Raw genomic sequence first — 25,554 nt, forward strand, 5'->3', positions numbered from 1 at the left:
CTCGCGAAGACTTATGGAGGGAGGCCGAGGCCTGGAAGTGACGTGTTTTGTAGCGGCCGCTGGGTCGGCCCCACGTGGTGGCGGGAGCACACCGCGGAGCAGGGAGCTCTCCTGCCCGACATGAACCCGTTCCCCTGGTTCCCCCCGCCGGGGTTCCCTCCGCCGCCGCCCTGGGGCCCTAGCCTCTGGGCTCCTCCCGCTGCCTTCCCGCCGCACGGCCACTATCCTTCTCCCGACGGCTACTCGCAGCCGGCCGAGAACTGCCCGCCAGCTGAACGCTACTCGCAGACAGAGAGCTACGGGCCACCCGCTGCCTGGTACACCCCGGCCTACAGAGAGCAACGGCAAGGCCCGTACGCTGGTGAGGGGCGAGGGGGAAGTAGTCTCCTGGGCCCATGAACTCACAGTCCCTCACTGGTAGGGACCTCTCTGACCTTTGGAGAATGGGGGACTTCCCCTCTGAGTGCGTGGCCTGCTGTTCTTGCTGGCTGTGCAGCCCTGGTTTGTCTTTCAGGCCCTTCCCTGCCACAGCAGGGGCTGTGTTTTACCAGCTGCATGTATAACCTGCTTTTCTTAATTAGTATTGTTTTTTTGGCAGGTGGAAATGGCAATTTCTCCCAGAAATGGCAAGGCGAGCAAAGGCCTGGATCCGGCAAATGTTATCCAGAAGAAAAGAACAAGCCAAAGGTAGGGACTGGATTCCCTAGCACAAGAAAGATAGGGACCTGTTGGAGTGGCTCCAAGGAGAACCACAGAAATGGTCAAAAGGCTGGAACACCTCTTCTATAGAGACAGGCTGAGAAAGCTCGAGTTATTCAGCCTGGAGAAGAGAGAGAGCCTGGAGAAGGCTTCCAGTATCTAAAGGGGGAATGCAAGAAAGATAGAAAGGGACTGTTTACAAGGGTATAGAGTGACAGGACAAGGGGGAATGTCTTTAAACTGAGAGAGTGTAGTTTTAAATTAGATATTAGGAAAAAATTCTTTCCTGTTAGTGTGGTGAGGCCCTGGCAGTTTGCCAAGAGAAGCTGTGGCTGCCCCATCCCTAGTAGTGTTCAAGGCCAGGTTGGATGGGGCTTGGAGCAACCTGGTTTAGTGGATGGTGTCCCTGCCCATGGCACATGGCTGGAACTGGATGATCTTGAGGTCCTTTCCAACCCAAACCATTCTGCCATTCTGTGATGGTGTCAGTCAGGTGGGACTTGCTCTGTGGTACTACAGAGACCTCTTAGTCTTGTCTAATATGCCTACCAGTGTGATGTACTCTAGGTTACCCTGCTCTTGCAGGGGGGTTGGACTAGATGATCTTTCGAGGTCCCTTCCAACCCTTGGGATTCTGTGATACCATTACAAGATAGCAAGCATATGACAGTCAGTCTGCAAATCTTGAGGTCATTGAAAGAAAGATACTTTACAATCAAATTCTAACACAAGCTTTCTTTGGAAAAACCCTTTCCATAGTGGTGCCTGGTGCCTCAATTACGTTAGTGCTCTACTGTGTTTATTATAGAGCACGGATTAGACAGCCAGATCACCTTGATGTGCGTAGTAAGAGATTGAAGGATCTCTGCTGTCCTGAGTGCTTACATGTCATGTGAGATTGGGTGTGGCCTGACTTGATAGGGAAGAACCTCTGGGCTGTAGCTTAGCTCTCCTCCCAGCTCTCAATAAATCTGTGCCAGTCTGGTACAGTCAGTCTCATCTCTGTGCCTGGCAAAATCTTGGAGCAGATTCTCCTGGAAGGCATGCTAGAGCACATGAAAAACAACAAGGTGCTTGGTGACGGCCAGCATGGCTTCACTAAGGGGAAATCCTGACTGACCAATTTGGTGGCCTTCTATGATGGGGCTATGAACTGATAGACAGGGGTAGAGCAGTTGATGTTATCTACCTGGACTTGTGCAGAGCGTTCGACACTGTCCCACATGACATCCTTATCTCTAAATTGGAGAGACATCAATTTATAGGGGGACCACTTGGTGGGTAAAGAACTGGCTGGATGGGTGCACGCAAAGATGGCCAGTGTCCAGGTGGAGACCAGCAAGGAGTGGTGTCCCTCAGGGATCAGTGTTGGGACCAGTCTTGTTCAACATCTTTGTCGGTGACATGGACAGTGGGATTGAGTGCACCCTCAGCAAGTTTGCCGATAACACCAAGCTGCATGGTTTCGTTGATAGGCTGGAGGGAAGGAATGTCATTCAGAGGGACCTTGATATGCTTGTGAGGTGGGCTGATGCCAACTGCATGAAGTTCAACCAAGCCAAGTGCAAGGTCCTACACCTGGGTTGGGGCAATCCCAGGCACAGCTACAGGTTGGGCAGAGAAGAGATTCAGAGCAGCCCTGCAGAGAAGGACTTGGGGGTGTTGGTTGATGAGTAAATGAACATGAGCCAGCTTCAGTGTGTGCTCGCAGCCCAGAAAGCCAACCGTATCCTGGGCTGCATCAAAAGGAGAGTGACCAGCAGGTCAAAGGAGGTGATCCTGCCCCCTACTCTGCTCTCATGACACCTCACTTGGAGTACTGTGTGTAGTTCTGCTGTCCTCAACATGAAAAGGTCATGGAACTGTTGGAACAAGTGCAGAGGAGGGCCACAAGGCTGATCAGGGGACTGGAGCACCTCCCGTTTGAAGTCAGGCTGAGAAAGCTGGGGCTGTTCAGCCTGGAGAAGAGAAGGCTGTGTGGAGACCTCATAGCAGCCTTCCAGTATCTGAAGGGGGCCTATAGGGATGCTGTTGAGGGACTCTTCATTAGGGACTGTAGTGACAGGACAAGGGGTAATGGGTTAAAATGTAGACAGGGGAAGTTCAGATTGAATAGAAGGAAGAAGTTCTTTACTGTGAGGGTGGTGAGGCCATGAAATGGGTTGCCCCTGGAAGTTCTGAATGCTTTGTCCTTGGCGGTGTTCAAGGCCAGGCTGGATGAAGCCTTGGATGACATGGTTTAGTGAACGTGTCCCTGCCCATGGCAGGGGGGTTGGAACTAGATGATCTTAAGGTCCTTTCCAGCCCTAACTATTCTATGATTCTATGGTATGTTTGCAGAAATTACAATTGATGGAAAGATGGTAGTGGAAAGAGCTGAGTGCAGATTGCTGTGTTTGGAAGAGAGGTGATTTGAACTTCATCTTTGAAACTGTTGAAACATGTTTTATTAACATGCTTTATTAACAAAAATACTTGTGGAAGTGTTTTGCACCTAATTAAAGCCATGAATACCTTGTTGTCTTGTAACTGTTCTTGACATGACCTCGTAATTTTTTTACTTTGTTTTGCTTTGCAGAACAAAAAGAAAAAAGAACCTGTCTTCACTCATTATTGTGATACCTGTGACCGTGGCTATAAAAACCAGGAGAAGTATGATGAACATATTTCACAACATAAACAGGTTGATGAGTTTGGCTTGTTTTATTTATGCATTGAGTTTCGACTCTGTCCCTGATAAGTAGTTAGCTGTAGTCACTCTTTGAATGAGTCTTTGCAAAGAGATTCCAGAGCTGCAAAAAATTTTAGTATGAGATTTTTTTTCTGAATGTTGTGTGTAGGGGAGGTCTCGGTTGTATTTTTGGTTTTATTGCTCAAGTTTTTTTATGTCTCTTGTGGATCATTGCTGAATGGTAGGAATTAAGTCATTGACATTAGTGTAGCATAAAAAAATTTTGTATGAGAAGACTTTGTGGAAAGCATATTTTAAAATCCATTCCTTTACTGCAAACTATCAACTGCAAGTATATATATACTTATATATATATATATATGTACTGCAAGTATCAACATTTGAAATCGGAGTCTTGCATATCCTTCTCTTAGGTTAACATTCTCTCCAGTTTTCAGATACACTGGCTTCACTGGTTATTTTAAAATTGGATGAAATTTAAAGTGTGTTATCCCTTCTGACTGTTTTTACAAACACCTTTGTTTTGAAACTGTAGCTTAAAAGTTCTGTGTAACTAAATGTACAGGAGTCTGGCACTGATTTTGAAGTGTCCTCAAATGCTTGTTTGTAATTTGATTACATAACTTGGTGTGTCTCAAGTTCATCACCTTATCTTGCAGTGCACAGAAGAAGGTTGCAATTTCAGCGCACATGAGAAGATAGTTCAGATACACTGGAAGAATGTAGGTATCCCCCTGAGTCCAGAATCTGGGTCTGTGCAATGTTTGCTGTAGACCCTTTTGCTCTTCAGAGGCTTGCTTTCATTCTGCTGGAAGGCAAACATATCACCTCTGACTAGAATCTGTTGTAAGACAATACTGTGGATGAGAATATGTTGAAAGCTATGACTTTCTTAAATTGATTTATTATCACTGTGTCTCTCCAATTTTGGAGATGTAAACAGTGCAATACTGCTATAGTTTGAGAGAATGATGCTTTTTTTCATGTATGCTTTTTCCTTCCCCTTCTAAACACCTATGAAATACTTTCTTCTTAGGCACATGCACCTGGTGCTAAAAGAATAAAATTAGATAGTCCAGAAGAGATTGCTAAATGGAGAGAAGAAAGAAAAAAGTGAGTAAGGCTTATACCTATGAATTTGTTTTACTGTATTTTCCCTGTGTGATTGTTAGATGACAGCTGAAGGGCAGTAACAGCACATGCTGGCTTCTGCTGTTCCTTGGTCTCTGCAGAACTGTGGTAGTGTTCTGTGTCAGAATGCTTGAGCCAGGAGGATGTCAGCTGTAGAGACTATAATAATTTGGATGGTTATAATAGAAGGTCAGATACCAACACCTAGGAAGTAGATTTCCTAGATGTTTGATTTGGTACCGCAGGTAAGGTGAACATCTCATTCCTGTTAGCTTGATCTCTGAGACGTTTTAGGTCAGAAATGTGTGTGTTTGCTTGGTGGATTTTTAATAGCTAAGAAGCCTGGAACTACTACATTGGTTATAATTGCAGTACCTCCAGCTGTGTGTAGCTTGTTGCAGGTTCCTTGTTGTGCAAGTATACCCCAGCAGGGAGTCTTCCTAATTTTCAAGATTTTTCCATATTGCTTATTTGTTTTCTACTTGAAAGAGAACAGCATCTGTGAATGATGCTGTTTCCCGTACTCTTAATTTACATTGTACCTAGGGTGTAAGGTAAAGTTACAGTGTAAACAGTATTTCTCATCATTTTTCATTCTGCGATGTCATGGTGGTATAGCTTCTTTCTGTTGACCAGTGTTGAAGTGTTAAAAAAACACACTGTACTTCCATAAGCCTTATACCTCTATTTTTTTTATGAGTTGAACAGATTAAAATCTACCCTTTTCTAGCAGGTGAAAGATGCTGTAGGCTTTCCTTACTACTTTTCCTGACTTAGAATATAGTCTTGTAAGTGATCCATACAGAGGCTTTGTTTTTGTGTGTAGAAGTCCTATCTACACAGTGGGACGTGATGCAAACTTAATTTCAAGGGTTTCTTCTAAATGAAAATAAACCTAGTTGCCTGATGCAGTCATAATGCATTCTTCCTTTGAACCTGACTTCTAGAAACATAGAATACCAGGTTAGTAGGGACCTCAGGTCACCTGGTCCAACCTTTCTAGACAAAGCATGACCTCAACAAGATGTCCCAGCACCCTGCCCAGCTGAATCTTAAAAAGTGCCCAGTGTTGGGGAATCCACCACTTCCCTGGGGAGAATGGAATATTATGTTACAATAGCTGATTGTTCTCATTGTGAAAATTCTCAATAATTCTCTTTATGTTTTTACATGGTAGCTTTGACAGAAAAATGAGTGGATTGTATGGTAGGAGACTTCTTTTATGGCCTTGTGTCACTTTTTGCTGTACTGAGAAGCAAAATTTTTCCTCATGTAAGTTGATCCTTGTTTTAACTTCGGACATGGCTTCAGCTTTTTCAGACTTCCCATGTTTAGACATGGTTAACCTGCTATAGTTAACCAGACGAAAATTGCTTGTGGTATGTGCAAGTGTAACTTTGGAATAAGGTTTTTTTTTTGCGCCAGGGTTTCCTTTTATTCATAACATACTTGAGGGCTTGGATTTTATATGCATGTGGTCTACATATTGTTATCCTTTCCCCCCCCAACAATGATAATTGCCACTTCTATTACTTACAATATGAAGTGCTAACAGGGTTAGCAGAAACCCAAAATGTCTTTAGATTTGTCTGTCTGATGGCGTACATTTAATTTCCTAACAATAGCTCTAAGGAAAAACATTGCTTGCATGCAGAGTCTTTGCTACTCGTTTTCAACTTTTAATACAATTTTCTGTTTTGGGAGGCATTTGGGAAAGTTCCTCTCTAGTGGCTGATGCTAAGTTTAACTGTTGAAATGATGTGTAAGGTGTGCATGTCAGTACATGCACTACTATATAGTAGAACATTAGAGAAGCAGTATCTGAATGTACAGTCATGTTTTAGATACTGTTGGGGAGTGTGTTCTGCAAATCAGAGCAGCATTTTATCTACAAATCAACATTTATCTACAAAGCAACAGTTATCTACAGTTAATCATAAGGATGATGCTCTGTCTGAGATTCTTTTTGTCGAGTTTCTGGAGAATCTCATGGTGGATACCACTGTTTTTTTTACAGGTTAGTATAATTTGGCTGCAGTAGAACAGTGCTGAAAGCTTTTATTTGCTGCAATGCAGTAAAATCAATGGAAATAAAGTCCAATAGTCATAACCAAAAACCAAAAAATGCAGTATAGGATTGGTACCTTTTAAGCCAGTGCCACTAGGTGGAGTAATTGTGGCTTATATTGGTACTTCAGTCCTGTGGGCATCTTATTTAGCTGTAATGGATGGGTGTAGAATGAGTACCTGGGTGTCTTTTGTTAGTCTTTGTACAGCAAGAAAAACTCTACTTGCATCCTGCCTTTTTCTTTTTTTTTTCCCTTTCCTTTTAATTAAAAAGGAAAAGGGAGAGAGAAACCCAGCTGAAACCTTTGTGAAGCGTTAATTGGGTCGCCAGCAAAACATCAGTTTAGTACTGAAGGTCTGTTGTTGACTTGTAAACATTGCATTGTACAGGAAGAAAGGACACCAGAGGGAGTCTGAGTTATTAGGTGGTTTTGGTTTATGGTGACAGGAAAAAGCCTTTTCCTTTCAAGAACCTCCAGTCAGAGCTGAGAATGAATCTTTTTAGGTCATTAGTAGTTTGTTTCTAATTAGGTTACTGAGAATTAACATGTGTGTTTCCATGCTGCATCGCTAACAATCTTGTCTTGTTCTTTCTGTTATAAATAATTACTTAGTGTTGAGATTTTTTTTTCTCCTTCTTAATTAGCTGCTGTGTTGCTCAGTTGTGTATCCTGCTTAAAATCTTTTAGAAAGAGCCTGTGTTTAAAGAGCAGCCTTACTGATGTAAAGTGAAGGGAGAGAGCTGGTAAGGAGCGGGTATCTCTGGATGAAGTATGCTGGGCTAGAATGCTGTTTGCCTGTCTGTACAATGTCCTGTTCATTGCTGCAGCCTTCATGCCTCTGCTTACTTAAAAGATTCTTTAATGGTTTGTGGCCTGTTGAACCTGCTGAGCCAGGCAATCTAATTAAGCCAACAGCAATAGAGATGAAATTCTGCAGAATCTCAGGGTTTCCCTGTGTTTTGCAGACAGATGGTTGTGAAGTCTGACATTAACTTCGGTGATTACAATCAGTTTTCATGTTTTGATTTGTCCTATCCCTTCCAAGTGTTGAGAAATGTGCTGTTTTCAGCATATTTTTTCTTAAACACAAGCTTGAAGGGAAGTATCTACAGTGCATTTCCTTGATGTGTCAGAATGAGGTGTTGCTGTCTTTGCTTTTTCCCAAGTGAGATCTGTGTCTTTCTAGCCCATCTGTTTCTAATCCAATTCTTCTTGAGCAAAGGTTATTAGAATGTGGCAAGGCTGCTCTGGTGTTGAAGTGAATCGTTAAACTTTCTTTTGTTCAGGTCCTAATATAACATTGGAGGATCTTTTTGATCTTGCGTGCTGCCTGTAAATTCTCCCTCTCTTCACCTTCTCTCACCTACTTGGTTTTCTTTGTTGAGTTGGGGATTGACTGCTGTATTTCCTTGCAATGCATCTCATAGGTTGAGCATGTCCTTAATGAATGAAGGCCAGTACTGTCAACCACACCACTTTTAATTAATTTGTGGTTTTCTAGTTTAATAATGATAATCCTAAAGTAGCTTGGAATCCTCCCTGGTGTAGCGTTTATAGCAGTTAAATATGTAATAAGGAAAATAATTTCTTGGCACCTAGTAAAAGTAGAGAATATGAAGCAAATAGGATGAATGTGTTGGTAGATCAAGGTAAACTTAGATACCGTAAAGTTACTCTGAAAGTTACTGCAGGGATGGATTAGAAGTAAAACTGCCTCAGCAGTAAGATAACTCTAGAGATACAATGCCTGGAAGTCTTAAACCAAGATTTTTATCAGCTATGTGTTGGGCCATCTTTGTTCCCTTTGGGCTGTCATGTCCCCTTTGCTGTTGGTTGTGCTTATGCAATCAAAACCAGCTCAAGAAATTATGGAGGCAATTTGATCTTAGCGCTGTTCCTATAAAGGTGAAAACTTTTATAGGTTTCTACTCAGAAAGTGTGTAAACTGACATAGAAACAAGTCTCTCTTCTGTTACACATTGTCAAAGCTCTGGTTTTCCACTGTTTGGTAAGGGCTAGTTTACTGTCATGTTGATGTGAGCAAGATAGAGTATGCTGACTTGTAAAAAATGTGTAACTTTGGCAAGTGCACTCATTACCAGGGACTGGGGGAAGGAGCACATGTTAGTGATTATGCTTAGTGTCACAGTTCCTGTCTGTGGAAGCTTAGAGTATCCTTTTCCTGCATGTCACTTTGTTGGTGTGTATGTAATGTATTCCTCTTAGGCAGAAAACCATTTTTCTGGTGGTATCCTGACAATTTACACTGAAAACTTTCCAGTTTAGGTAATAGAAGTGTCTATGCTTGGAAACTGCAGCTGCTATGAAATGTGACTGCCTTCTTGGGCAGTACTGGTTCCTTCATGAAATCTAGTGTGTCAGACCATTGCATCCTGGTTTAACTCCCTCTTTTACAATAAGTTGCTTAGGTTCATAAAGCCTTTGTGGTGACTGATGAAGCTGTCTGTAGTCAAGCTCTGACAAGTCATTTGCAGGTTCTAAGTGCTAGGCTACTTCTACTTCAGTGGTGTTTGTAGGTAGCATTTTAAGAACCTAATTTCATTAGGAGAGGAGGAGGGTATGTCTTATGAGAAGGATTCAAACACAAGTCACTTCATCAGATTTTAACATGTGGCCTTTTATGTGGAGAAGTTTAGTATAGGCTCTTCCTTCTGCATTGTCACACCTCTGTTCAGGAGCAGCCTTCCTGAATAAGAATCCTCTGTATATTAAAATAAATAAATTCCTCTCTTTGATTTATGATCTCTCTTGAGTAGTTTGTTGCTGTCCTTAGATAGTGAAAATTGCAAAATCTGACATAGAGTTGTACCTCAAGACCGTAATGTTTCTGTTGTAGGCATCTGCCTCTGCTTAGGGTCCAGCTGCGTTTTCCTGCCTGCATGGGTGAATCTACCTGATGCTAGAAGGTGCACAGACCCTTTGTGCTGGGGCTGTGATACCTGATGGGTTGTGGACTTGCACTGGGGCTGGTACATTGTGGTGGGTGGGTAACTCTGGTCCATGCTTCTCTGGTCCACACGCTCCTTGCAGGACAACTGGGGTTGACTTGGCCAGGATCCACTGGTGGGCTTAGCTTAGGCTCATCCTCACACAGCAGAGCGCCTATTGAGGAGTGAGCCCAGCCTACCTTGAACTGAGGCTGGTGACCTGTGGACTTGCACATCTAGAGCTTACTGCCCACCATGTCCTTAGAAGAATAAACTATCAGGTGCTTGTTTGCTCACTGAGAATGAAATCAAGCACTGCACCTGTGCTGTCAAAATAGATTCAGATTCTGTGCAAGGTAAAGGTAGTTACTAAAATTAACGTTTTACTTCACATTTGAGAAGAGCTGGGGGAAATGAACACAACCACTACCAGTTGCTTCAGATGTGCTTTTGCAGGCATACTTGGACTTACAACTTGAGCTCTCATCAGCTGTTAGTTACTGCCTGTATCAACTAGAAGGGTGGTTTAGGAGAAATCTGTCTGTCTTGGCAATGAATCGAACTGAAAGCATTCATGCCGTCCATTATGGTGGCTTGGTGGAGGGAGTGGTAACTCATAGGAATGAAAGTGGGAGGCAGTTACATCTCAAATCATGTTGTGAGAGCATGTCTGAATATGTCCTTAATCAGCATAACTACAGGAGCACTTTGAAGACTCCTTTGCTCCAGGATTAAGGGTCTTCTCTTATATCTTTAAAAGAAAAAAAGAAATTCTAAGACAAACCTGAGGCTTTTCTGAGCATAACTACTTATTTTGTAGTTCACTCTCGTGTGAGCTTTATTTGTGTGAAGGAAAGCATCTTGTCCAAAAACTGGAGAGATGCCAAGCACAAGGGTCTTTGCTAATGCGGAGCTCTTGAGATTAAAAAATTCACTGCATGCTTGCTGTGTGCTGGGAGTGTAACATCATGAACAAATGTAGCTAACAGGGCAGGGTGGAGGTAAAACATCACATCCCTAGGTTCAGTTTTGCTGTATGGCAGATTTCTGGGAGAAATCAAATGAAAATGGACATTGACAGCCCATGTTCACATCCTCTTAAAGGAAACAAGTTCTGTAGCATGTTTAGGTGTGTCCCATAGGAAACGCTTTCATCTTTTTCCCTTGGTACATGGTTGAAGATGTCTTGCATCGATGCGACACTTAACATTCATGTTGTAAAATGGAGAAGATGCATATGATAAGATTAAATATTAGGAGACAGATGCATGCCCTTCTTGATAGCTGCATACAGTGAGTAGCTGTTCCAAGTTTCTCATTACTCCATTTTAATAGATTTGTCAAATACACACTTTGTGTTTCTATCCAGAAGCTGAGGGAAGTGGTGGTTGTGCATATATGTTTATCATTTGCCACCTTTATCTCAAAGCACTGGGATGTAGCTAACTGATGTTTACAGAGCAACTAGCAGAGCCATTTTTGGGCTTTGACAGTAATTTGCAGCAGCGTTTGCATGCTAGAACCAGTGTGTATTTGTCTGGAGGGAGGGATATGGAGGGAGGTGGGGAATAGAAGGGTGGTTTGGGAGATGGTTGTAACAGTAAATTTGTTTTGATCTGCATGACTTAGCAATTTTTCTTGAAGCTGAATTAAAAAGGGGCAGTTATTTTGGTGAATTAGAGGTCAGTGTGCAAGCACAATACTGAATATTGCTAGAGAGGAAACTTGTGTGCTTTTCACTGACTGATGCATTAGAGGAATCTTGTGCACCCAGAAGCTGTTCTTACAAGCTCTTTTGATATTACAAGAACTCAGCAGTTGCTTTGCTAGAGGCATGTTGTACCTTTTAAAATCATTCAAATACTCCGATTGAAGCACCATAGAAATCAAATTGCAAGATTAAGTAATGCTGTTATATGTAGGGATAGGCAGAGGGTCTGTAAGTGTAACTGCGCTGTTTGTCTATAGCTTGTTTGATGGTTTGGTAGATCTAATCATGCCAATTTGGTATAATTTATTTTCTAATAACCTGAGTATGTAAGCTCAAGAGCACTCAGGTTTCTTTTCCTAACCAGTGCCTTTTTAAGAAGGAAACAGTCTGCTAAACTTCCATGAAATGTTTTAAAAATGTATTATGTTTATAGAGGATGCTGGTTTGGTAAAGGGGGAACTGGCATAGTACAATGAATCGTTTAAGATCCCAGTGAATCTGCTTTTCCTTCTAGAAATTTTCCTACGTCGGCAAACATTGAAAGGAAGAAGGCGATGCAGACGCAGAAGGAAGAAAGGGGAGAAGTGCTGACTACCCAACAGTTTGGGTAAGTATTTTAAAACAAGCTAGTTACTTTGCTCATGAGTGCAGAAGTACACTCTTAGTGTGGTCTCTCAGCACTTACTGCTTCCACTCTATACACTGTCTAGCTGCCCTTTGATAGGAACAGGTCATTTGACAAACTGCAGATGTAATGTTCTTTTGTGTACAGTGCTTCATAGTCCACTTCAGTTAAATTAAACAATCATTGTATTAGAAATCTGGTGTTCTTGCTGAATTCTGTACTCTGGCTTGTTTGAGAAAGCCATGTTCTAGTGGCCATTCATTAGATCAGCGTAACCTTGGTCTCTGAAGAAGGAATAATGGGGACGAAAGTCATGCAGCATAATGAATACAGATGGTCTAATCCTTTAATGCCTGAACATAGCCAAGGGAGATTTTATGAGCGGATTTGGCTTCTTACTCTCTCCTTTCAGGTGATAAATCAATAATCAGGTGAAGAGGGGAGGAAGATTTAACTTAATTTTCATAGCTTAAGTAGTACCACTTCTTTCTTGTACCCTCCATAATCTTTATCTACCTGTTACCTTTGTTATGAGCTTAATACTTACTCCTCTTGAACTTGTATCTGTTCTCTCCCTTTTATTGGGAAATTACTTTCCAGCATGGTCTTTGTTCTTTTCCCATCAGTGTCAACGTTCTTTGGAACCAGCTATAACTTCATTAGCTCTACTTTAGGGCCTGTGGGAAGGCTGTTTAAAAAAAATGTTCACAGAATGTCACCTATTTAAACTAGAACAACTCAGCTGGAAGGCAGGAGCAGACTCAGTCCTAAGGGCTCTTGCTAAATACCATTTACTGCTGCATGGAAGCGAAGCTGGAGCTTGCCTAGGGGCTTTCTTTGGTTGTTTTTTTAATAGGGATGACACCAAAGCAATAAAAACTTGCATCATGGTAAAGTGGTTGAAACAGTGCAGAAGAGGTTTCATGTCAGGCTAGTATAATTTGTTAAATGGTGATAAATGGTAATAATGGTGCAAATTGCATTGGTGCAGTTTGGGTTTCAGAAGATCCATTTATCCACCCCTTCTAGCTGGTTGTCTTTCATGATTTTGGAAGGAAAGATTTATAAAAGTCTGAAGAAAGTAAAGCTTCCTTTATAGGATATAAAGTTGCAGAAGTCCTTTGGGCCCAAGGAACCAAACCTGGGCATTGAGACTAAAGCTGCTAACACATAATATGTTTGGAGATTCTTACAAGCAAAGATGAATTTTGCTTGTCACAGTAACGAACTGGTGTCTACAGGTTTATTTGGTAACTTGTGGCTGTGAGTCAGATGCATTATGTAGTCTTAAATGTCAAATCAGCAACTCCATACTATTATGTTTGTTAGTGACTTTATATCTGGAAAATTGTTTGGAAAAAGAGTCCTTAAAATTATAGGTTGTTTGCTTTCACTCAGTGACCTTTAACACTGGTTGATTCTAGAAATATCTTTTTTTTTCTTTCCCCTGAGCTGCTAGCGGTATAGACTTGATGACTTGTCCAAAGAGCTGTCATTTCGGCTTTGTATGTCAACAGTGAAGATCCTGGAATTGGTGCTTATCGGGCAAATTTACTGATGCATGAGGCAAAAATAGAATACAGCTTATTCTCTGCAAGCTGTACTATTAAAGCAAATAGCTAAGCAAGATTTAGGAAGGATTAGATACTTAACACTTCCACAGTGCTTTCCATTTGTGGTTGTCTGAAGTGCTTTACACTGCTAATTCTCAGCATCCCCACGTGTGAGATTAGGCATGCAGAAGGACCACTTTGGTTGTCTGTCTGGTGTCTTGCAACAGCTGAGTAAGAGCATGTGGCTATTTATCCCGTCTGAATGGGATGTGAAGACTAGTATATCTTTCATGAAGGGAAAGCAGAGGGCACATGCCAGCCTGACATTTGTCAGGATGTGTTTATGACCTTGGAGTTGCCTTCTGGGTGTTTGAGGCCCCAAGGAAATCAAATGGTTGTTTTTAACCCTTGGTCAAGGATGGCACCTCTAGTTGAGTCTATATTTTCTCAATATCTTATAGGTTATGCAACAATATCCGAATTCAGAGTCTGGTTGTACAAATTCAGAAATGCAGTTCTCTGTCTAAATGGAGTTGAATTATGGGAGCAAATACTGATCTCCTTTAGTGGCTGAGAGAAGGTGATGGCTTGCCTCTTGTACCACAGGAGCTCTACAGTGGGTGATGCTCTCAGGGATGAGCAGTCAGTGTTAGACACTGTTATGAAATGACTGGAGAATTTAAATGTGTTTTGCGATATAAAGCCGTTTTGAATGCTATGGCAGGCCCAGTTATTTCAAGAAGGACTTAATTAGGCTGGAAAGGTATGGAAGAGAGGAGTGTTGGTAATAAGAATGTTTCTGTACAAGAAAAGAAGTGGGTAGCTTGGAAGGGCTGTATGATGGAGGTCTAGAAAAATCTTTATAGGTGGGAGGAAGTGAATATAATGCAGATGTGCATTAGGTTTTGGCAGCTTGAAAAGGATGGGAGGTACCAAATGACCATTTTAAACATCAGAATGAAGATAAACTAAAGGAAGTAATTTTTTTACAAAATGTTAGCACCTTGCTACAAGATTTCAGGGATGCCAGATGTTCACGCAGCATCCCACAGAGTGAGATGCAAAACCATCAGGTATCTTGGGAGCACCTCTAGTGAGAGAAAGTCTCTAAGTGGTACACTGCAGAAAAATAGGTGAGGAGAAAAGTGACCATTCGCCCTGCCACCCTGTTTTTATGCTTTTTTTTTTGTAATTTTCTCAGTTGTTCCACTGGCTGCTTCTCAATGAGAATGCACCAGGTTAGAAATACACCTGTGAGACCCTGTGTGCAGGTACATGACTCCAGACCTAGACAGAAATTTCAGTATGAAGCTGTTGTACCAAGTATGGTACAGTTGACTAGGAATAAATGGACCTCTGCCATGCTGTAGGTGAGGCTGAGGGAGAGAGTACAGGGCAGAATGCACCATGGGGCTCATCCAGGATGGTAGATCTTGTGTGTCTTTTGTGTTTGGAATGTGCTGCTGGTGAGATGCAATCTGGCTTTGCTGAATTAAGTTTCTGTTGTTTGAAAATAAGTATTTTCAGGAAGCTTAGGTTATCCCTTCTATATTGGCTTTTCTGTGTAGGTAATGTGACATGAAAACTGAGTGTCCTGACGCCTTAGAAGATCTAGGAACTTGCATAGCCTATGAACCCTTTGCCTTGTTAAAAAATAAGTTGTGAACTTCAAACTCTTCATTTAGGTTCCAGCTTTGTCACATTGTCCTGCCAATGAGATGAGCTGTGACTGCCTGTCTGGTCTGTCACCACATGTTAGCTGAGCTGGAGTAAGTCCTGGCATCATGCTGTGTTGCCAAGTCTTAAATCTAAGCCGTTTGATTATGTCAGTTAAGTTTATTCTCATAGCTTGTCATTTATATGAGCTTTGTGTTTCTATTCTCCAGCAAAATGAAGGGGATGTGGAAACCTTCAGGAAATGAAGAGAGGCTTGAGCAGCAAGGAAGACAGAAGAGAAGACAAAGGCGCCCATTTTGGAAGAAATTTAAAAAGAATGGTGATGATTATAATGTACCTAAAACTGAAAATGAAGCAAATGGGGCAGAAAATGGCATGTGTGAAAAGGAACATGAAAACCAGGATGCGTTGGCATCTCAGCCGTATGTGAAGGATGTAGACCCTCTTGGTCTTCTGGCAAACAGTGATGTTGGTAAGATGAAGGAACCTGGAGTACTTTTATTTGAAGTAGTACTGCTGAAGTGATTTCTGATCTTTATGTAACTAGCAACTTCTGGGGTAGTCAAACATCCCGGCACCTAAAGCTTGCACTTAGAACTTTTAAATGGAAATGCCCCTAAAGTTTGATCCTGATTCATTAGAGTGACAGAGCACTGGAACAGGTTGCCCAGGGGGGTTGTGGAGTCTCCTATTTTGGAGATATTCAAGGCCCGCCTGGACAAGTTCCTGTGTGATGTACTCTAGGTTACCCTGCTGTTACAGGGGGGTTGGACTAGATGATCTTTTGAGGTCCCTTCCAACCCTTGGGATTCTGTGATTCGGGACATGGTCTTCTAAGAAAATTCCCAGGGTAGTTATTGTGAGAGAGTGGGTCAGTGCTTTATCTAAAGAATTCTATACAATTCTGTATCATCTAAGAATGCTTAACCTAAAGGGGAAAAGATGTTGGTAGACAGGATGTTTGTGTGTCTTGGATTTGAAAATTAGCCATGCTGGACACTTATTATATCTTAGCTTTTTGTGTTTTAAAATACACTACTGGCTTTAAATCAATATTTGGCTAACAAACTGGAGAGGTTTTCTAGGCTGTTAAAGGAGCACCTCAATTCTGTCTTTGTTTTAACAAGTACTTTATCATAATAATCTTATTGTACCTATAATCCTCTGATTAGAAATGCTTTGTTGTCCAAAACACTTAGATGGGAGAGGCAGCAAATGGGAAGTGGTTTGGGCCATAGGGAAGTGACAGTGTAGTAACTTCAGGAAGAAGAAAAGAAACAGCATCTGAGTTCTGTGTTTAGATGCTGAAGCTTTTCCTTGCTAGTCAAGGGTCTGAAAGTGTGTACACGAAGTTTGTGTACAGTATTACATGTTCTGACATAAATACTGTGCAACAGTCTAAAGGACATGCACCAGCTTAGATTGCTAAACCAATGTGAAATAAAATCTTTATAAAGCCGGAGGAAGAATAAAGTACTTCAACAATCAAATTATTTTGAAAGACTATGAAATATCCTCTTGTGGTTTTAAGAATGTGAAAACAAATGGATTTACTTGTATGAGTCAAGTGAATTACTTAAAATGTCAGCATTTTTCTTTTAATTCTGCTTTTTTGCTGTATTATTACTCTTGATACTCTCCATATGTGTGTGTTCTTTGTAATATTGCTGCTTAAGGTTTTTTTGGTGAGCATGTCTTGTTTCCACATGCTGGCAGCAGTATGAACTCCAGATATAACTATTTATAATATAGTCAGCAGTGATGCAGTACTCTTAGAATATGGCATGTAAGCTGATTTACACTAGCTATTTTTAGCAACAAGGCTAGAATGCATCCCCTGGAAAGATGTCTGATGCAGAGTTTTTCTTCTTGAAAACATAATCTTCCATTAATGGGAACAAGAACTCAGGATCCCTATGCAATTTGTTTATTTCACTGATCTCTGCATGTTGGCAAAATGAAGTATGCTTAAATATAATCGTATTTCCCCACAGCATCTGTGCTTTACTTAATGTTAAAAAGTCTAATTATACCAAAGTACAGCTAGTAACTGGTGTTGTAATTGATAGAAATGGAATGGGGTACTTGCTTATGCATTATTAAAGCTGGGTGCTGTCTTTATTCTACCTAGATAATAACAAACATGGTGTTAAGTAGAACTTAAGAAAAACCATACAACTGAAATCTATGATTTTCCAGTATAGGTGTTCAAACCTTCCTAACAGCAGCAGCCCTTCCTCTAGAGGAATGTATGTTTTTTTTGTATAATGCATTCACTTAAGTTCTGCTTAGTGGTCAGTTCCTTCAAAGACAAGAAATTGAATGGGAGGTGACAAATATTTTTTTCCTCTTGATTTATAAACAGGAACAAGGTAAGATGATGGACCTGTCAGGCATAAAATTGAGGTGTGTACTGACCAGAAACAGTCAGTTGTATTCAGTAATACCTAACAGTTCCTCCAAATGTGTTACTCTCAAATAGAAAATATATTGCAGTAAATGTGTTTTCCTAATTTGCAAAAAAAACAAATTAAAAGTAATTCATTAAACTTTAATAAGAAGGCACCCGACCACACTGTGCACTCAACATTTTAGATGAGCTAGGAAAAAAGACAGAAATAAAAATTGAATAACTTGCACTAAATGCAGTTTTTATAATCACTTAAGTATATGCAGGTGCTATGTGTTCTCTCAGAAAAAGCCACTGTGTTCAGCATGAGCTTCCAGTGTAAATTGGCATGATTATTAAATTGGTGAGAATCAGCCTTCCTCAGAAAGAGCTCAAAGTTGAAAGAATGAGGTTAAGTAGTTGAGATAAATACACACCTATTTATCTGAAAGTTTTTTTACCCAAAAGTATGAGCTTCAATGAAACAAATTGTAAACTGTTAACGATACATTAGAAGAGCATAGAGAAATATTTGTGGTTTCAAAAGTCTGTATTCAGTAAAATCTTTTTAAGGAGTGTGAGGCAGCTTTCCTGTGGGGCAGGCTTGGACAGAGAGGGGATGGGAGAAGGCACAATTCTTTGTGAAAATAAGATTGCAATCAGCCTTCCCCTGGAAGTTTCAACAAGCTGGTTTGTCAAACTATTTTTGGTAGTTTTGTGTGTGTGTGTATGAAATTTATATGCAAGTATATTAGTGAAAAGCATTTCCTAGTTTTCCTGCTAATTCTAGCACTGTTGATCCTGGAGTATTTTCATGATTTTAGTGCATATGGATCTTTTGCTTCAAACTAAAGCTGTCATAGTTTTGCATGTTTATTTTTAGGAATCTTTTGCTGTTAGGGCTCTGTTTTCCTGGTATCCTCAATTTTAGCATTTTTGGGTACTTGCCTCCTATCTTCCTGACATTCTTTTTTTGGGGTTGTTTGAGACTGTAATACCTCTCTTCTGCATGTCTGTAATGCTCTGCAGGGATTGTCGTATCAAATGTTCTGAAGTACAGCTGAAATTTGATCATTTGATTTGTAACCTTGGTTCTCAATGTCCCCTGTGAAGTCTTCTACTATCAAAAAATTGCTTTGCTATTCAATTCTCACTTTGAATGAGCCTAGTTCTCCCCCGACTGGCTTGTGAATCATTCTCCCCCACCCCTCGCCTCCGCAGGACTAAATCCAATAAGACTTCAAAACATATTATGATATCTTCTCTCTCTCTTTACCTACACTTGATACTAAAAACCTATAATTATGTTTGGTATGTGAAGAAAGAACTAGAAAACCCAAGCTCTTGTTCAGGAAACTTTTTGCTACTGTAGTTTTGCTGGCAGGACTGTAAACCAGAAGGGAGATGACTTTGCTACTGAGTATCTGTAGAGTGTAGGCAAATGTGTGGCTTTCCTGTCAGTCCATGGTGTTGAACAGTGCTGCCCAACGTCAGGCTTCTGTAATAGTGAGATAGGGATTCACCTGCAAGGGTGGCTGTTGGCATGCAGGAGAACTGAAAAAACTCTTCTTGCCTTTTCTTTCCTTGCAGAATCTGACAAGGATGAAGCAGCAGCTGAAGACAAGAGGTTGGGTTTGACTGTTGTTCCCAAGCAGGTCACCTCTGCTCTGAGCTCCTTGTCAGCTAACTATGGCAGCGTGTCTGACAGTGAGCCTGAAGGTATGTAGAAGCACATCCCTTTTTCCTTTTCTACCCTGTGTCACTGTGCTGATGCAGACTGCAAGCAATGATAAAACCTGATCACAAATCACTCTTCTTTGATGGGGCTTCAGCTCTTCTGTGTGTATTTGGTCCTTTGTCAACGCTCATCTTATTGTCCAGCCCATGTGTATTCACAAATACGTCACATATGAGTGCAGTAGCCCTGTGGTAGCTCTTTATTGCTATGTCTCCAACTGCTGAAAGCAGAATCTATATAGTACTTACAAGTTCTTGAGGAAAAAAAAACTTTTAAGAGAAAGCAAGGGTGTTGCAGGAGAAATCACAATGTGTAAGCTGTGGCTTCCATTTAGCAAAGATGTTAAAGTAGTGGCAGTTCAGCAGCTATACCTCCAGAATATTTGGCTATGGAAATGCCTTTCAATTTCTGGCCTGTCTGCCAGCTCTGAATGAGCTGATTTGTATCTGTTGATTTTTAGGCTTGTGCAAGTAAAAAGTGAAAGTTGTTAAAGGTTATGCTTGGGGATGTTGTTGCAGTCTGGATACAGACCCTTTCCAGGTTACTTTCAGTGGCAGCCCATACTAGTACTGGTATAAGCCATGCATAAAGATGGGTTGGGAGGAGTAAAAGGTTATGCTGTTAATCTGCTCCTCTTGTTTCCCCCTTGCTCCCTCCTCCCAGTTTTGAGCACTAGCTAGGGTTGCTGAGTGAGCCATTACATGTTCCCAGTATGGTGATAACTCCCAGTCTCAGAGAAGCACCTGGACATAACACAGCATTTGTGCAGACATGACATGGGATGGCCTTTTCCACTTGGCCTGTATCACATCTCATGTTCCCATTCCCCAACCCTACAGCATACTCCAGAAAGCCTCAGAGTTTACTGGAAGGCTGGGTGGGTTTTTCCCCCCTTCTCTTTGCTTACCTTTTCTCAGCAGCATGTGCTGGATTAAAGGGGGAGTATAAAATGCCTTTGGTTAGTAATTGATGAGTAATTGAATTTCCCAAGCCTTTTTTCCTCTTAGTTGGGAAAATAAAAAAGAAACCTGTCCTCAGTCTCACTTCAAATCCTGTTTGAATAGTGCCAGGAAAAAGCTGTTATGCTCACCCTGTGAACAAATTTCCATGTCCTTAAGACCTTTTTCCATGGATGGCTGATGGGTGTTGCAGTAAGATGTGAACTCTATAGTACTCGAATTTTGTGCTTCTCCTGAATGTATGCACCAGTGTATGGTATGGAAATGCTGCTGCTGCTCCTTGATTTTGCAGGTAGTTACTCTGCTTTATGTGCACTAGATGGCTTACCCAAAGTTACATGGAATATCTAGCGGGCAGAGAATTTAACTTGGGCATTGTCTGCCCTAACTGTATCATGATTTTCTCAGCAGCCAAATTTATGGCAAGGTATTTTGTGAAGCAGGAGTAATGTACTTTCTAAGTAATAAGAAGGCAGAGGTTGGAAAATCTCGTTCAACTCTTATTACTTCTGTTTTTGTATTGCAGAATATAAATATCTTATTTTCTTTCCTGTGAATGTTTGGAGATTATTCTTTGTATTTTAAAAGGAACTCCAAACCAAACAAAACCCTCCCTTCCCTCAAGTAAACCTTGAACATCTTCACATCAGGTTATGTGAGCAAGAAGAGTGCTAACTAACTGCCAGTGCATGGGGATATAATGATGTTAAAAAGGCTTTTAAGTTTGAGATGAAAGTGTGTTCTTTTTCTTTAAGAAATCCCTGTCAAGACTGCAACAAAAACTGAGAAAAACCAGCCTGCGCTCAAAACTGCGCCTCAAACTACTTCTGTTCCTTGGAACCGAAATCCGAAGCAAAAACGTCCAGAACATGCAGGCGCGATGTTGAGAAGCTCAAATTCAAATGCACGTCCCCCCAGAGGGCCTGATAACTGGGGCAAGAAAACATTACCTCTTCTTCCGAAGCGCCGGCCAACTCTGCTGGAAATGGTAACAGTCTTAGTGCTAAAATAATGCCTCCTTGTACCAGAACAGCGCTGTACGTGAGCTGTTCTCCCCTTCCCTCTTGGAAGTCAGAGCAGTCTGTTAGCAAAGGTCCTGTCTTAACAACAGCAGAGTGAGCATTTCACTTGGAGAAGGTGTAGACACTTAAATACACAGGTAGAAGTACCCTAGTGAGCAGGAGATGACAACGTAAACATGTGCCTAAAATGAGCTGCATAAAGGACTCCTACTCCTCCCATATCCAATAGATTTTGTTTTGTGAGTGATCCCATCAGCTTTATTCTGATCCTTCTCCCTTTGCTCCTGACTTGGCTATTCGGCTGCCTTCCTCTGATCAAGGAGCACATAACTTTCTCAGATGCAGTCAATAAGATCCTGCTGGTAAGGGTGTTGGTGTCTTAAACTGTAGAGTGGTGTTGAGCTGCGACCTGCATGTACATCAGGTAGGCATGTTTATATCAATCTGAAGAAGAGACAGTGCTGTTACCTTGAAGAGCTTGTTGGTGTCTCAGAAGGTTAAGAAGAGGTTTATAGTCTGAGGTGTTATGATTCTGTTTTCAGTAATAGTTCAGAGCATCCTATTTGAAAGCTTGGTGGCTTTCTTTGAAGCTTTTATTGCTTTTAGGACTCGGAAGCAGTATCAGATAGTAGGCTACCCTTGCGATTTTGTGAACAGCCTACATAAAGCTCCCCTATCAAGGGAAAACTTGCTCTCGGCAGAACACAGTGGAAAGCAGGGTGCCACTGACATCAGGGCTCTGAAACAGCACAGGATGTTTAGACAAGAGATACCTGATAAGGCAAATCCCAAGCTGCAGATGCAGGAGAAGTCCCTTGATTGTCTTTTTAGCACATAGTGCTGTTTGCTGCCAAGAATTAAAGCTCCTAGTGACTGAAAAGGAAATGTTTGCCCTTTGTGTAGCTCCCTAAGCATGCAGTTGTCTTTATCTCTTGCTCTTCAAAGTTGTTGGTGATCAAAGCAAAACAGGACTCTGAAATAAAGTCAGATGAAGTCCCACAAGCTGAGAGAAGCTGGCAGAACATTGGAAGCCTGAACTGTAGCTTGCCAGTATAGTTAATTTTCAAAACTGTATTTTGGTGTGTGTTTTTTTAATCTTTTAATGTTGCTCAAAACTGTAGTCAAAGGATGTGTACTGTGGCTATGAATCACAGAGGAGTGCCTGAGACTCACAGGTAGGCTGCCACTGTCAGAAATGGTCATTGTGTTAAACCTTTGAGGAAGCAGAGTTGAAATTTTACAGTGAGTTGTTGCTGAGAATTCATCCAAAAAGTGAGGAAGTAGAATTGCTATGGAAAGGATGTTGTGTCAGTGAGATGATACTGTTATTCTCCTACCTCCCCTTTTGCTATAAAAGAGCAGGTAGGAGAACAGCTGCAGATGTCTATTGCAGTCATTCAGCAGTGGGCTTGGGCACTACTAAAGCGTGCTTATTGTAGCCATGCACAGTAATGTGTGTTTAGTCATTCTGAATGCTGACAAAATAAAAGGCTTGGATAGCATCACTCCACTGATACCTATTCCTGAATTAAAAAATATAATACAAAGATGAAGTCTTTGGTAGGGTGATTGTGTATCCAATCTGTGCTGCTATTTGGCCATTTGGGAATTCAGCAGTTCCTCCTAGTCCAGCAAAGAGAACATGGCTATGCTGTCCCATCTCTGCCCCAATGTGCATCTCTTTCTTCAGATGGGAGGTTTCTGAAGACCCATTTTAGGTGTCAGCTGCTTTTAACACCTTGTAGTAACTAGCCTAAATAGAAATATGCACACGTTGAAGTGGTTGGTTAAACCACTGTTGAAACTTGCAACAACAGAAAAGCTTCTCTGTGAAATTACAAGCCAGATTTTGCCAGATCTCCTGCAACGTGTGAAATAATCAGGTAGCTGCAGATACAGCCATTTGCTTTAAACTTGTTTCTACAGAGTACTAGTTCTGCTGACACTCACAATGACAAAAGGTCCTTCAGCCTTCTGGCTGATTCATATTTTTTTAACATCAAGTAAACTTAAGTGAAGTTAAAGGAGATGAAGGATGTCTCTAGCAGTTTAAGATACTGTATTAGTGGATTACAGCCTAAACCAGTTATTGCTGTTTAAATCCAGTCTAGTACTTGATGAAACATGCCCTTTCCTTGAATTCATAACTGTCTTTTACTTAGAGGGGTTTTCTAATAAAAAATGCATGGGATGTTAAATTACAGATACACTATAACCTGGGAAGTGTAAACGATGCTAATAGACTTGCTGTCCTGATGTACTGAAATGTGTGGCCTAGTGTAAGTCCATGATATGAGAACCTTGTCATCTGTGTCTGCACTTGGATAATTGGGGGCGAAATTCTTAATATAAGAATAGGTATATTTAATGAGATTCTCTACCACTTGAGCAAAATGAAACCATCAGCTTAATGCAGAGATACCATCAGAGTTACCAGCTTGTTCTACCTGCCTTAGTACATTAATGGTGCCAAATGAGCAGTGCTTAAATATGTGCACTGTGGGCACATAAGTGGTTTTTGTCTTTTCAGTGGTACAGCTGTGTGCCAGTACTATAGCAAATCATGGCTGTTAATGAGCCTCTATCAGTAGAAATTGTGTTTGACCACTAACCTGTGCTGCTGCCCAGAAGAGCAACTCCCTCCTTGCTGCCTTTTCTCTGAATGCCTGGTCCCACCTCTTTTTCTCTGCTGTTCTGGGCCTTTTGCTGACCCTGTTCAGTTTTTGACACAGATGACCCTAAAAAAAAAACAAAACCCTAAACAAAGAGTAAAAGAACCCCAGAACACCCGCTACTTGCTGCTAGTTGTCAGGCTCATTTTATTCCTGGCAGGTGAGTTGCACTGATGCAGTAAGGGGTCTGTCTGATCTCCCCTTAGCCAAGGGGACAGCAAGCCCTTAGACTGCCCAGCCCAGCAAGCTGTGTGGTAGTGCTGTCAAACACACTCACTGGCTCTGCCAAAGCCTCAGTCAGTAGGAAAACACCAAATGTGGGATTATGTGGCTTTTCTGTGTTATGTCTGGTAAGGTAGTCTCCTGCCCTGTGTATCCAGGACAGGACTCCTGTGAGAAAGCCAACTATTTTAATTCAGAGATGTTCAAAATTACTGACTAGAGCTGTACATCTTCCTAGGCTTATATCAGAGCAACAGAGGGAAATGTGTATCATCATCTTTTCTTTCTTTCCAGTTACTGGCCCAGGACATCCGGCATGAAAGGAATGTGATTTTGCAGTGTGTTCGATACCTCATCCGGAATAACATATTTGGACTTCATTTTAAAACAGAACCACAAGCTGAAACAGAGACTGAACAGCCCTCTACAACAGCTACAGCAGAGTCTTTGGCAGACAAACTCAATGAATTTAGTTGTTCTTGTAGCTCTGACCTTCAGTTAGCAGGAGGAAGAGAAGATGCATTATTAATAGCCCAGGGTGAGAAAGCACCCGAGGATCAGGCTTCGCAGATGGCTCACTTGGCAGATGAGGACACATGGGAAACCCCATCAATTCAGTGTGAACAAGTACTGTAGATGATGTCTGTTCTGGACAGTAAAGCAGAGGCTCATGTTTTCTACCTGACTGATGCTTTTTGAAAAACATCAGTATAACAAAATGATCATTAAATTACATACTGAGAACTGTTAAAACCACTTTTCTGATCTGTTCTGCCTGAGGTAGCAATTTCCTTGTGAAAACATCATCTGCTCTGAGTAATTGCATTTCCTTGTGGCAGAAAGGTAGCACTGGCACAGAGCAGGACCTTGTCTAGAGTAGGTGCAGATCCTCACTTTTGAGCTTCAGAGCTCTGAATGTTTTACCTGTTTAAGAAGTGTGTGTCAGTCTATCACCAGAGCCAAGTAATGATGTGGTAGGGTGGATCTTCGTGTGAAATTGTGGTCTGGTGTGATGTGTCTGGGAGGAACTTTAGTGTCCAGAATTATTTCAGTGTCCTTCTGATTTCAATTCATTGCACATTTTGTTTTTCCCGGCTGTTATTGATGCAATACATCCAATATAAATGCCATATACAGTGAAGAAATTAAATGGAAGATCCAGCTGACCTGGCTCTAAAAGCATTGCTTGCAGTAGGAGTCTCTTCCTCTCTGAACCAACTTACCCAAGCAGAGAAATGAAAATGAGGGTGCAGACTGATGCAAGAAGCATTTTTTTATAAATAAATAAATAAAGATGTGGCTGTTAACTGCTTGCATCACTGCTAGGTTGCTGGTTGACCTCAGGTACCCAATATTAAGCCTTAACTTCTCTTACAGTCATTGCCTGGCAAATCTGACTCTTGAAGCAAAATCTTAGTATTAATACTATTAAAGTTCAGAAAGTTTA

At 41.3% G+C, this 25,554-nt stretch overlaps 1 protein-coding gene across 3 annotated transcripts; it reads left to right on the forward strand.

Moving 5' to 3' along the window:
- The first annotated feature begins 65 nt into the window (after positions 1–65).
- NUFIP1 (nuclear FMR1 interacting protein 1) lies at positions 66–25,554 on the forward strand. Of its 3 annotated transcripts, none has more exons than XM_005147709.3 (10): positions 66–361; positions 599–687; positions 3,278–3,382; positions 4,051–4,113; positions 4,428–4,504; positions 11,765–11,857; positions 15,315–15,577; positions 19,085–19,213; positions 20,947–21,179; positions 24,402–25,554. In XM_005147709.3, the coding sequence occupies exons 1-10, from the start codon at positions 121–123 to the stop codon at positions 24,741–24,743; spliced, it is 1,635 nt and encodes a 544-aa protein (XP_005147766.3). In that variant the 5' UTR covers positions 66–120; the 3' UTR covers positions 24,744–25,554. The 3 variants fall into 3 exon arrangements, with proteins under 3 accessions (XP_005147766.3, XP_030903612.2, XP_030903613.2); XM_031047752.2 differs by having other exon boundaries at positions 66–349; XM_031047753.2 differs by having other exon boundaries at positions 353–417.

This window comes from Melopsittacus undulatus, chromosome 2 (assembly GCF_012275295.1).
Source record: "Melopsittacus undulatus isolate bMelUnd1 chromosome 2, bMelUnd1.mat.Z, whole genome shotgun sequence".
NCBI lineage: Eukaryota > Metazoa > Chordata > Aves > Psittaciformes > Psittaculidae > Melopsittacus > Melopsittacus undulatus.

Bases quoted from the DNA above. Each gene is read 5' to 3' on its own strand.
- NUFIP1 (XM_005147709.3), top strand. From the start codon at position 121: ATGAACCCGTTCCCCTGGTTCCCCCCGCCGGGGTTCCCTCCGCCGCCG. The intron at 4,114-4,427 runs GTAGGTATCCCC...CTTTCTTCTTAG, and splicing joins TTCAGATACACTGGAAGAAT to GCACATGCACCTGGTGCTAA. The intron at 11,858-15,314 runs GTAAGTATTTTA...TCTATTCTCCAG, and splicing joins CTGACTACCCAACAGTTTGG to CAAAATGAAGGGGATGTGGA.